The sequence below is a fragment of the Oncorhynchus gorbuscha genome, linkage group LG21 (genome assembly GCF_021184085.1).
Source record: "Oncorhynchus gorbuscha isolate QuinsamMale2020 ecotype Even-year linkage group LG21, OgorEven_v1.0, whole genome shotgun sequence".
Classification (NCBI taxonomy): Eukaryota; Metazoa; Chordata; class Actinopteri; order Salmoniformes; family Salmonidae; genus Oncorhynchus; species Oncorhynchus gorbuscha.
Window position 1 is genome coordinate 51,499,307 of NC_060193.1, and position 13,353 is coordinate 51,512,659.

The 13,353-nt window shown below is 42.8% G+C and overlaps 1 protein-coding gene across 1 annotated transcript; it reads right to left on the reverse strand.

Moving 5' to 3' along the window:
• Positions 1-1,672: 1,672 nt before the first annotated feature.
• On the reverse strand, positions 1,673-7,107 carry LOC124008354 (ATP synthase subunit beta, mitochondrial-like). Its single transcript, XM_046319577.1, has 9 exons — positions 6,949-7,107; positions 5,904-6,077; positions 5,505-5,679; positions 5,201-5,322; positions 4,928-5,112; positions 3,325-3,606; positions 2,964-3,176; positions 2,389-2,590; positions 1,673-2,077 (listed from the first exon to the last, which is right to left on the reverse strand). The coding sequence occupies exons 1-9, from the start codon at positions 7,049-7,051 to the stop codon at positions 1,980-1,982; spliced, it is 1,554 nt and encodes a 517-aa protein (XP_046175533.1). The 5' UTR covers positions 7,052-7,107; the 3' UTR covers positions 1,673-1,979.
• Between the last annotated feature and the right edge of the window lie 6,246 nt (positions 7,108-13,353).

A 13,353-nucleotide genomic window follows, 5' to 3' on the forward strand; every position in this document is an offset into this window, starting at 1 on the left:
AAAAGGAAGTTCACAAGATTTGAATCATTCAGATTCTCTCAATTTCACTGATATTAGCAGATTCAAATACCACACATTCACAACTTAAATATGAAATTCTATAACAATTGTAAATATTGGTAGGAGATAAGTACGTCTATGAAAGATTTACAACCTTTTATTTCGATCTTGCATCCCATGTCAGATTTCTACCTTAAATACATACAGTACCAGTGAAAACAACAATTTAGACACACCTCATTCAAGGGTTTTGAGTTGGACTATTTTCTACATTCTAGAATAGAGAAGACATCAAAAATATGAAATAACACATATGGAATAAGGTAGTAACCAAAAAAGTGTTAAAACAAATCTAAATATATTTTATATTTGAGATTCTTCAAAGTAGCCACCCTTTGCCTTGACAGCTTTGCACACTCCTGGTATTCTCTCAACCAGCTTCAAGAGGAATGCTTTTCCAACAGTCTTTAAAGAGCTCCCACATGTGCTGAGCACTTGTTGGCTGCTTTTCCTTCACTCTGCAGTTCAACTCATCCCAAACCATCTCAATTGGGTTGAGGTCAGGTGATTGTGGAGGCCAGGTCATCTGTGGCTCCCCAGCACTCTCTTTGGTCAAACAGCCCGTACACAGCCTGGAAGTGTGTTTTGGGTCAATGTCCTTTTGAAAAACAAATGATAGTCCCACTAAGCGCAAACCAGATGGAATGGTGTATCGCTGCAGAAGCCATGCCGGTTAAGTGTGCTTTGAATTCTAAAATCACTGTCACCAGCAAAGCACCCCCACACCATCTTCTCCATACGTCACAGTGGGTACCACACATGCATAGATCATCAGTTTGCCTACTTTGCAACTCACAAAGACAGTTGGAACCAAAAATCTCAAATGTGGAATCAGATCAAAGGACAGATTTCCACCGGTCTAATGTCCATTGGTCGCGTTTCTTGGCCCAAGCCTCTTATTGGTGTCCTTTTTGGAAGCAATTCGACCATGAAGGCCTGATTCAGTCTCCTCTGAACAGTTGATGTTAAGATGTGTCTGTTACTTGAAATCTGTGAAGCATTTATTTGGGCTGCACTTTGAGCCTGGTAACTAATGAACTTAATCCTCTGCAGCAGAGGTAACTCTGGGTCTTCCTTTCCTGTAGCGGTCCTCACAAGAGTCAGTTTCAACATAGCACTTGGTTGCCACTACACTGAACCTTTTCCAGATTGACTACCTTCCATGTCTTAATGGACTGTCATTCCACTGAGCTTATTTGAGCAGTTGGTCCCCATTTGGGCTTATACCAAATATGGCTTTTTTTCTGTATACCCCTCTACATTGTCAACACAACTAATTGGCTCAAATGCATCAACTAATTGAAACGCATTCCAGTTAACTACCTCATGAATCTGGTTGAGAGAATGCCAATACTGTGCAAAGCAAAGTGTGGCTACTTTGAAGAATCTCAAACACTGTCTTACATGAATGTGATATTTCATAGTTTGGTCACCATTATTCTACAATGTAGAAAATAGTTTAAATAAAAAACTTTGCAAACAGGTAATGGCAGAGTGATTTCTGCATATTGCACCTTTCACATCTCAGCAGCAAGCTATACTGAAGCATTTTACAATTACTGCAGGTAGGTCTTATAAATTACATCACTGCACAAAGGACGACAAACTTCACTCAACTTTAAGCAGTTTTATTCAGTCACTCAAAGCCTTTGATCGCCATCTAGTGGATCATTGCTGTAGGATGACATTTTACAACCAGTCTGACAGCACCCAGACAGGAATAGCATTGCAACATTGAAAATGCCAAAATATACAGTAGAGACCAAACCAAAAACAAATCTTTATTCCATCTTCCACTGGAAAGATTACCTATAACTTTACATGACAGGGAATTGTTGAATGTGACATTACAAATCAAGTGCTCCTTCTACACAACACTCCATTTCTTTGCTTCCCTCTCCTCACAGAGAAAGATGAACTTATGCAAGATCCTTCGCCATCTGTGCGGCCTTCTCAACCACCTCCTCGATGGGTCCGACCATGTAGAAAGCCTGCTCGGGCAGGGCATCGTACTCACCTGGAGGGAAAGAATGACCATACGCTCCAATCAGAATGTCACACCGGCAACACCAAGGATATTCATCAGTTTTAAAAAAAGGTAGACGGACCGAAATTTTGCCACGAGCAGAACTGCAGATATTGCAACGTGTGAGATGCATGACTTGGCGCACGACTCGATTGTGACGTGGGAGCCACGTCACCAAAACAGCCAACTTCAACCTCGTGTGTTAACGCTCTTAGTAGTTGCAGAAGTTGACCCACTAAGCTGTTTACTTCACATCATATCACAGAGTCCACCTTTAAAACCTAATCACCAGTACTACGTACCATTTAGAATGCTCTGGAAGCCACTGATGGTCTCCTTGAGTGGCACCAGCTTGCCAGCGTGACCAGTGAAGACCTCCGCCACCTGGAAGGGCTGGGACAGGAAACGCTGGATCTTGCGGGCGCGAGAGACGATCAGCTTGTCCTCCTCAGACAACTCATCCATACCCAGGATGGCAATGATATCCTGCAGGGACTTGTAGTCCTGAGAGGGGAGAGTTGTAGGCATAATGTTAGGGGCAAGGTCAGGTCATTGATCATTAGAAACGGTGTAGTGCCGCTTTCCATGTCTAGCTTGTGAAGTGTGTAACAGTTGCTTTTAAGCATCTTACGCTATTGTTAATGCGCTGTCTGAATGCTACGTGTTGATTTGTCTTATGTTGCTCTGCATGTGCTCACTGCTCATTATGAGAATTGTTTTTAACAACCTGCCCAGGGTGTGCAGCTGAAAATTTCAGGTGGCTAAATCCAGCTCTTTCCCCAAAACATTGATCAACGTGCACTGTCCCTGTAAAAATAAACTCAAAGGTCAGGGTGACTGGTACACTAGGGTGACCAGGGTGGCTTAAGACACTAACCTGGAGGATCTTCTGCACGCCACGAGCAACGTCGTAGTGCTCAGCGCCGACAATGTTGGGGTCCATGATACGGGAGGTGGAATCCAGGGGATCCACAGCAGGGTAGATTCCCAGCTCAGCGATGGCACGGGACAGCACAGTGGTGGCGTCCAAGTGAGCGAAGGTGGTGGCAGGGGCAGGATCAGTCAAATCATCAGCCGGCACATAGATGGCCTTAGAGAAGACAGGTTGTTACATTCACAGGTAGCGTTTCAGTCTTGAAGCCATGTCAGACTATTGGGTACTGCCATGTTAGCTAACTGCTAACTGCCATGTTAGCATGGTCCTCCAACAGGCCTATGCTGCTTGAACTCCAGCTTACCTGCACAGAGGTGATGGAACCCTTCTTGGTGGTGGTGATTCTCTCCTGCATGGTACCCATGTCAGTGGCCAGGGTGGGCTGGTAACCCACAGCGGAGGGGATACGACCCAGCAGGGCAGACACCTCGGAGCCAGCTTGGGTGAAGCGGAAGATGTTGTCGATGAAGAGCAGCACATCCTGACCCTCCTGGTCACGGAAATACTCAGCCACAGTCAGACCAGTCAGAGCCACACGAGCACGGGCGCCTGGGGGCTCGTTCATTTGTCCGTACACCAGAGCCACCTAGGGGTTTGGAGGAGGGGGCACCATTAGAAAACACATCTCATAGAAACTAAAGGGGAAAGGCTGATGTGAACATCAAGTCAAGTGGGTAATGAGGTCAACTTTCCAGACTGGTGATATGCTACAACGTAACTTTTTGGGTGACAATTCATAGAAATGTGAATAAGAGACTAGCCATTTTCATTGAAAGCAAGTCAAAGAAGCAGTAGATATGATCCATTTCTATGCTTCACGTTACGTTTCTGCATCATACTTTGATACACCAGCGTCAAACAGCTGAAAATGTTTTCGTTATAGAAAATATATTTCATAGCGGTTTAGATGGCACTATGATTCTCTATGCTATTTTGTCAAACTGAAATTAGACAGACTACTTGAATTTATACAGCCAGGAAACAGAGCGATTTCTGCACATTGAACCTTCTAATTTTGACATTTAACAGTGGGTTGTCTTTACTGTGACTGACAACTTCAAAATACCATCAGTCTGCATAAGACTCCCATAGGAGTCCAAGCCAGGGGACTGCTAAGCTATATGGAATTGTTTTATGGTCATGCTACAAACAATTTGATTTTGAATTGTAACTCCTTGAAGTGTGTGTGTGTAATATATATATATATATAATTTTTTTTTATATATATATTTTTTCTTTTAGAAGAGATGAAAAATGTTGGCCTTAATTCTATTGGGTTATACAAACGCATTGAAAAACAGGTTGTTTAGTTTTCGGGACTGTCTCCAGATATACACTACCAGAACTGTATTTGACTGGTATCAGGGGACCTTCAGAGGAGTCTTGAGGCCATCCTAGAGCAAACCATGTACGTGCTTGAGAGAGTCACCCTTACAGAGGGGTCATACTAGTGCGTATCCCAAACTGTTATGACGCTACAGACATTTAGCAGATCTGCTGTACCAACTTTAGACAAGTCCCAAGACACATGTGGGGGGGGCAAAACATAGTGTTCATTAGTCTCATCTTTCAATAGAGGGGTCAAAATAGTATGCAGGCCAAACCAGCCGGGACACTACAGACAATTGTGAGAAGACCAATTTTCAGGATGGCTCATGTCTGACAAACACTGCTCTAACTTTGTCACCCTTCACTGCAGTTGCAGAAGTATTATAGGTGGATTGATGCATCTAATGCAAAAAAGCAGATCCATAACTCAAATGGACAGATTATGGGGATTTTAAATGCTAATTAGTTCCCATGCGGGAGTTGCCATTAATTAAGTTTTAAAAAATAATGAAAAACCTCATCTAAAGCGTTAAATAGAGGCACCTGCTTATGACTGTCAAATGTAGCCAGTTGTTCACCTTGGAGGTGTCATCCTTCAGGTTGATGACACCCGACTCAATCATCTCATGGTACAAGTCATTTCCTTCGCGGGTACGCTCTCCGACTCCGGCAAACACAGAGTAACCACCATGGGCCTTGGCCACATTGTTAATCAGCTCCATGATCAGCACAGTCTTGCCTACACCAGCCCCACCGAACAGACCTATAGAAAAGGGCACAATTTGCTTTCATTAAACATTAGCTAAATATTTGCAAATATGTGAAAGAATGATGTCAGTTGTCCCACATACCAATTTTGCCTCCCTTGGCGTAGGGAGCCAGCAAATCTACCACCTTGATGCCAGTTACCAGGATCTCCTGCTCCACACTCATGTCAGTGAACTCTGGGGCCTCGGCGTGGATGGCAGCAGTCCTAAAATAAATATATAGATTAGAGACAATACTTGACCTGAACAAGCAATTTCCAATTGCTTATCATTCAGACAGACTCAAGACTGTTCTTTGAATCATGCATAAAAAAATATTGACTTCCTTAATTGTTGCGTTTACCATTTCTCAACCTATTATGAATTGGCTGATAGACAAAGTGCTTACTGCTTGGTGGAGATTGGTCCCCTCTCATCAATGGGCTCTCCAATAACATTCATGATTCTGCCTAGGGTCTCGGGACCTACTGGGATTCTGATGGGATCGCCAGTGTCCACAACCTTCTGTCCACGGACAAGACCTTCTGTACCATCCATGGCAATGGTACGCACAGTGTTCTCACCTGAAAGTTGACAACTTATTGTGGAGCAATTCAAATAATATTTGAGCTGGATGTTACCGATTATGCAATGTTGGTACAATGCCTTTGCAAAACGATGGCTGCATTTACACAATTATGATATTTTGCCCAATTATTAGCAAAAGGGTCAATCTGATTGTTCAAAAGACCAGGAAAAAGATACGAATTATACTGCCTCTAAACGCAGGCTAACATTTATTACTTACCAAGATGCTGTGCCACCTCCAGCACTAGCCTGGACTCACGCCCAGCGACTTCCAGGGCATTGAGGATGGGTGGGAGGCCCTCATCGAACTGGACGTCGACGACGGCACCGATGACCGCTACGATCCTGCCATGGGCGAAGGCGGCAGCAGCAGCAGGTGCAGAGTAGTCTCTGCCTGTAAAAGTAAACCAATGTAAGAATGCATTGACCCAGAACCACATGACCTTGCAGTGAATGAACTAAGACGCAGTGATGTCTGCTGGCCATTGTCAAGCTAGCCTACGAAATGCTGAGAAATACATTTAATATCACCTTTGTTGCTAGCTATGTGCGCAAAAGCAAAGAACCAGACTGACTCAATGTCAAGTATTTTCGGCCATGTTGTGTAGGATAATCAGTTACAGCTCATTCATTAAAGTCATCAACTAACGTCAGCTTGTTACCAAATTCATAGAAAACGACTCCCTTCGAAGAACGACAGAATGTCTAGGCAACCAAGTAACGTTAAACTAAGGTGATACTTATACTTCTGCAACTTGGCCTAATCAGTTAACAGGTGACAGATGGCTAGCAAACTAGATACGTTAGCAAGACAACGTACGACGAAAACAAAATTGGCAAATTTATACCTAGTTAAAGCAAAACATTTAGAAATTAAGTTATACTCGTCCAACGCTATTTGACTAGTTAGCGTCAGTGACAGTCATTCAATGCCAGTTAGCTGGCCAGCCACAGTACGCACTCGCTAGCGCGAACCTCCAAACCTCATGTCATGACATACTAAGGTCATTTCTATTTGCACAAAAATCATGCCACGCAGCTATATGTACTTGGGTCACATAAGACTATAGCAATTACATTGAATACATGACACACGTTTCACGCTCAATATTAAATCAGTAGACGAAATTATAGATTTTTTTAAAAGTGAGGCCTGCTACACTGAAGGAAGCCAGCTTGTTGCTTTAACCTAGCAGTTAGCCTAATACCAGGTCCGCGCCAAACAGCGTTTTTTCCAATGAATTATCTACCCCTGCAAAACTTACGTCCAAGGACAGATGGCGATCCAACAAGGGCCTTCAGGGGCTGGACCCCAGGCTTAAGTGCCTGGAGAGCCCCGGTGCAGCAGCGTCCCACAGCTCCTAACATTGTCAAAATGGCTGAAGGTGGAAAGAGACGAAACGACTTGTGCCTTTATAATGAATGAATGTGAGCTGAACTGAGCGTGCGCGCAACGTCCGGGGCAAACTGAGCAGGCGCACTTCGTGACATCCGTCCAGCTGATTAGTATCGCATTGATATGACTGTCATAAGCTACAATACATTGTGATTGTCTTTCAAACGTTACAAATTATTTATCATGTCAATGCAGCAAGAATAATAATGCACAGTGTTCTAACAACCCAGACAACAACAGATACAAACTCAAGGTCACTACAGAATAGAGATACTACATGGAGAACACTGTGAGGATTCTCGAAGGATCTGGTGTAATTTATGTTTAACCAATAACAATCAGTCTGGAGTCATATGTGTGTGTGTGTGTGTGTGTGTGTGTGTGTGTGTGTGTGTGTGTGTGTGTGTGTGTGTGTGTGTGTGTGTGTGTGTGTGTGTGTGTGTGTGTGTGTGTGTGTGTGTGTGTGTGTGTGTGTGTGTGTGTGTGTGTGTGTGTGTGTGTGTGTGTGTGTGTGTGCGTGTAGCATGTGAAGAGGGCACAACAACACATTTTCCCCCTCAAGAGACTGAAAAGATTTGGAATGGGTCCCCAGATTTGGCATGGGTCCCCAGAAAGTTCTACAGCTGCACCCTCGAGAGCATCCTGACCAGTTGTATCACCGCCGGGTATAGCAACTGCTCGGCATCTGACCGTAAGGCGCTACAGAGGGTAGTGGATATGGCCCAGTACATTACTGGGGCCAAGCTTCCTGCCATCCAGGACCTATATGCTAGGAGGTGTCAGAAGAAAGCCCCAAAAATTGTCATAGACTGTTTTCTCTGCTACCACACAGCAAGCGGTACCGGAGCGCCAAGCATAGGACCAAAATGCTCCTTAATTAACAGCTTCTACTCCCAAGCCATAAGACTGCTGAACAATTAATCAAATGGCCACCGGACTATTTACATTGACCCCCCACCGCACTGCTGCTACTCGCTGTTTATTATCTATGCACAGTCACTTCACCCCTAACTACAGTCGTGGCCAAAAGATTTGAGAATGACACAAATATTAATTTTCACAAAGTTTGCTGATTCATTGTCTTTAGATATTTTTGTCAGATGTTACTATGGAATACTGAAGTATAATTACAAGCATTTCATAAGTGTCAACGGCTATTATTGACAATTACATGAAGTTGATGCAAAGAGTCAATATTTGCAGTGTTGACCCTTCTTTTTCAAGACCTCTGCAATCCGCCCTGGCATGCTGTCAATTAACTTCTGGGCCACATCCTGACTGATGGCAGCCCATTCTTGCATAATCAATGCTTGGCGATTGTCAGAATTTGTGAGTTTTTGTTTGCCTTATGATCCTTTTGAGGATTGACCACAAGTTCTCAATGGGATTAAGGTCTGGAGAGTTTCCTGGACATGGACCCAAAATATCGATGTTTTGTTCCCCGAGCAACTTAGTTATCACTTTTGCCTTATGACAAGGAGCGCCATCATGCTGGAAAAGGCATTGTTCGTCACCAAACTGCTCCTGGATGGTTGGGAGAAGTTGCTCTCGGAGGATGTGTTGGTACCATTCTTTATTCATGGCTGTGTTCTTAGGCAAAATTGTGAATGAGCCCAGTCCCTTGGCTGAGAAGAAACCCCACACATGAATGGTCTCAGGATGCTTTACTGTTGGCATGACACAGGACTGATGGTAGCGCTCACCTTGTCTTCTCCAGACAAGCTTCTTTCCAGATGCCTCAAACAATCGGAAAGGATATTCATCAGAGAAAATGACTATACCCCAGTCCTCAGCAGGCCAATCCCTGTACCTTTTGCAGAATATCAGTCTGTCCCTGATGTTTTTCCTGGAGAGAAGTGGCTTCTTTGCTGCCCTTCTTGAAACCAGGCCATCCTCCAAAAGTCTTTGTTTCACTGTGCGTGCAGATGCACTCACACCTGCCTGCTGCCATTTCTGAGAAAGCTCTGTACTGGTGGTGCCCCGATCCCGCAGTGGAATCAGCCTTAGGAGACGGTCCTGGCACTTGCTGAACTTTCTTGGGCGCCCTGAAGCCTTCTTCATAACAACTGAACCACTCTCCTTGAAGTTCTTGATGATCTGATAAATGGTTGATTTCAGTGCAATCTTACTGGCAGCAATATCCTTGCCTGTGAAGCTCTTTTTGTGCAAAGCAATGATGACGTCACTTAACCATGGGTGACAGAGGAAGAAAAATGATTCCAAGCACCACCCACCTTTTGAAGCTTCCAGTCTGTTATTTGAACTCATTCAGCATGACCGAGTGATCTCCAGCCTTGTCCTCGTTAACACTCACACCTGTGTTAACGAGAGAATCACTGACATGATGTCAGCTGGTCCTTTTGTGGCAGGGCTGAAATGCAGTGGAAATGTTTTTTGGGGGGATTCAGTTTATTTGCATGGCAAAGAGGGACTTCGCAATTAATTGCAATTCATCTGATCACTCTTCATAACATTCTGGAGTATATGCAAATTGCCATCATACAAACTGATGCAGCAGACTTTGTGAAAATGAATATTTGTGTCATTCTCAAAACATTTGGCCACGACTGTACATGTCCAAATTATTATATTGTGTTACATTTTATTATTTTTTATTTGAGTTTATTTGGTAAATATTTTCTTCGCTCTTTCTTGAACTGCACTGTTGGTTAAGGGCTTGTAAGTAAGCATTTCAAGGTAATACATGTTGTATTCGGGCGCATTTGACAAATAAAGTTTGATTTGATTTGAGTCTGCATAATGCAGCAAGTGAATATTCATTTTCCCAAAACACAGCAACACACACAGACACAGCTCCACACCTCCGACTGTGTTTAGAACAGTATGTACACTGTGCACAAGCTCAATTTCAGCACGTACACTGTCTTTCCACTAGAGTGTGGGGCTGCACTAGAAATGTTGGTCCTTCCTCTCCATCCTCATCCTTGGCAGGTAGCCTAGTGGTTAGAGCTTTGGGCCAGTAACCAAAAGGTTGCTGGATTGAATCCCTGAACTGACAAGGTAGGAATCTGTCGTTTTGCCCCTGAACAAGGTACTTAACCCACTGTTCTCCAGAAGGCCATCATTGTAAATAAGAATTTGTTCTTAGCTGACTTGCCTAGTTAAATGAAGGTGCTGACCTGTTGCACCCTCTACAACCACTATGATTATTATTACTTAACCCTGCTGGTCATCTATGAACGTTTGAACATCTTGGCCATGTACTGTTATAATCGCCATCTGGTACAACCAGAAAAGGACTGGCCACCCCTCAGAGCCTGGTTCCTCTCTAGGTTTCTTCCTAGGTTCCTTCCATTCTAGGGAGTTTTTCCTAGCCACCGTGCTTCTACATTTGCATTGCTTGCTGTTTGGGGTTTTAGGCTGGGTTTCTGTATAGCACTTTGTGACATCGCTGAGGTAAAAAGGGCTTTATAAATACATTTGATTGATTGAATGACATTTGAAAAATAATTTCAAATCCTCTCTTTATTGTTGCAACGTGGAATTAAGTGTGATCGTGAATGCTACCACTCAGTGTTAGAATTCCATTATGGAATAGCTGGAATATCCTCTGTTATGGAAAGTGAAGAAGGCTACATGCCAAATGTGAAGGAGAGCCTTCACTATGGACAACATTACTATTTTTTTATATATAGATTTAAATTGTTTATTGACATTTTTTAAATGTAATTTATTGTGATGCAATGTTATTTATTTTCTGTATCGATTCATAATTAATTTAATCCATAACTTGCACTTTCTATCATCTCCAAACATTTCCTGTTAAATTGCATTGCTCATTGTATTGCCGAAGTTGTGGGAGTGGCTAATCGGCACAGGAGCCTACAATGTTAAATCGGGTCGGTTTTCTTGAAAAGGTGTTTCCTGACTGTGTGGAAGAGCCATTGGTTTTAGACACCAGCCATGTGCGTTTACTTTGTAAGTCTGCATTTGTAAAATTAGTACTTTTATTACTATTTATTTCTCAGTTCCTCTTTTAAGCCTTTTATATGACAAGGTTGTCACACCAACTTCCAAAATAAACATTCTTCTGTCTTTAAATACCAAAATGGATGAACGTTACTGAAGTACTGTGGTAATGATTTCCATGCCCCTGTCTCCTCAGGCTTTGTCTACACAGATGAGTCAGTGCTTTTCAACATTCTTAAGATGGTTTTGTCTGGTTAAGAAAGACATACACACTCTATATCTCAGTTCGTCGGGGCATGGGGGACTCTACAAGAAGTCGAAAGCGTTCTTGATATAGATGGGAAACTGTTGAGCGTGAAAAGCCCAGCAGAGTTGCAGTTCTTGACACAAACCTGTGCGCCTGTTACCTACTACCATACCTCGTTCAAAGGCACTTCAATATTTTGTCTTGCCCATTCACCCTCTGAGTGGCATACATACACAATCCATGTCTCAACTATCACAAGACTTAACTTGTACATCTACACGGATTGAAGTGGATTTAACAGGTGACATCAATAAGGGATCATAACTTTCATCTGGATTCACCAGTCTATGTCATTGAAAGAGCAGGTGTTCATAATGTTTTGTACACTCAGCGTAAATGATTTTGAGTGGCCTTGTGTCTTTTCTATGGGGCTATCTATCTGGTATTTGGTATATCTGGTATCTATAAACTGATAATTAACCATTTGTAACCCTTTATAAATCCATTTCATTATACCTGAAAGTGTTACTGAAATAAACACAGATACTTAGTTTCATAAGTACGTATAAGGATCAGAAGTCAGACATTGGACTAGATTGGATGCTACAACATCCAACTTTCCCTGTCAACTACAATTGATGTTTTCACATGTTGCCCACACCTCTCTGGGAATCCTTCACTGGCTGTTTCATGCTCTTCTTCACATCAATGTTCGAGGCGCTTTCAGCCGACACCTCGGCCATTCATCATAATGAAAGCAGCTTGTACTGCGATTCATGACAGTCCGTGACATGACCACTTTGATGGAAGACGGTCTACAGGAGACCTTTGACCTTTCACAGACACGTTCTGGATTGGTTAGTGCTATCCGGGATCCTTGGGACATCCCCACACTAAGTTCTAACCTGCTAGGAAATCAAAGAGAACGCCAACTCTGTACAGATTGCAAGCACATTGTGAATTGCATTAAGTGTGTGTTGAGAATGTACAAAGATGCTTTAGATTAACCACCTGGCTGCTCGACTTAATGTCAAAATCATGTCATCAGTTATCAGGAAAAGGTGAATTGATGTCCTTGCCAAACCCCTTTTCAATTTACTGTACAGGTGTACACGCACCACACATTATGTATATCCCACTGGGAAAAGACGTCAGATCATCACCTTGTCATCAAGCATGAATTCAACTTGAAATGAACCAAACCGTGAAACATAATTGCTTGATGGTTGAATTGAACTGAGCAGAGATTATATAATAAGCACCATATAATAAGAGTCAGCGAGATCCTCACCATGTTTTATTTCTCTCACCATGAAAGGGGGAGGTATCTGAACCAGATTTGAGCAGGCCTATTTCTCACAATGGCATTTTTGAGTGACAGCTCACCTCTGATTGCTTTCTGCCTCCAGGTTTGGAATACTGTGGGCTATAAAAAAACACGCTGTCACCATCAAGTGCACAGCTGGAGCAGAGCTGCATGATTCTCTTTCTGGCGGCCAGAAGTCTGGCAGCCAGGGAAATGGGTTTGGATTTTCACTACCTTTGCATGAGCTCTATATCCCAGATTTGGTTTCGCACAGTGGAGTGAATCAAAAGTAAAAAAATCTTCCTATTTAAAAATGCCAAACCATAATTACAAGGTGAACAGGGAATTGTGAACTGAAACTGATTGTTGGAGTGCTAAATTCTCTGGAGGAGAAGCTACAGCTATTCTTTTAAAATTGTTATAGTCTTGCCTCACCCCCTGCAGCTGCAGCCAAAGACTAGTGCCTTCACATTAATGTGAATCATTGAAAACTGTGCTAGCAAGGTGTGCTGCCTAGAGCCCTAGAAGTAAATCTATACCAGTCTCCTTCCAAAAAGCTCTGCTTTGTTCTGTGGGTGAGGCTTCCGGAAGCCATTATTCCCAGAATGAGACATCAGGTGAATATGGGTCAGAAACGGGAATTTACCCTGGTTCACCAGTGGATAATAGTAAAATTTACAAGGCAACAAACAAGAAAGGCCCATATTATATATATATATGCATATACATATGATTTTTGTAATTACAGCCCAGATGTGCCATCCCATCCCCTATTTATAAAAATGAAAACT

Coding starts and splice junctions, on each gene's coding strand:
- LOC124008354 (XM_046319577.1), bottom strand. CDS start 7,051: ATGTTAGGAGCTGTGGGACGCTGCTGCACCGGGGCTCTCCAGGCACTT. Junction 3,177..3,324: donor GTTCCATCACCTCTGTGCAG/GTAAGCTGGAGT, acceptor GTCTTCTCTAAG/GCCATCTATGTGCCGGCTGA. Junction 2,078..2,388: donor CTTCCAGAGCATTCTAAATG/GTACGTAGTACT, acceptor CTTTCCCTCCAG/GTGAGTACGATGCCCTGCCC.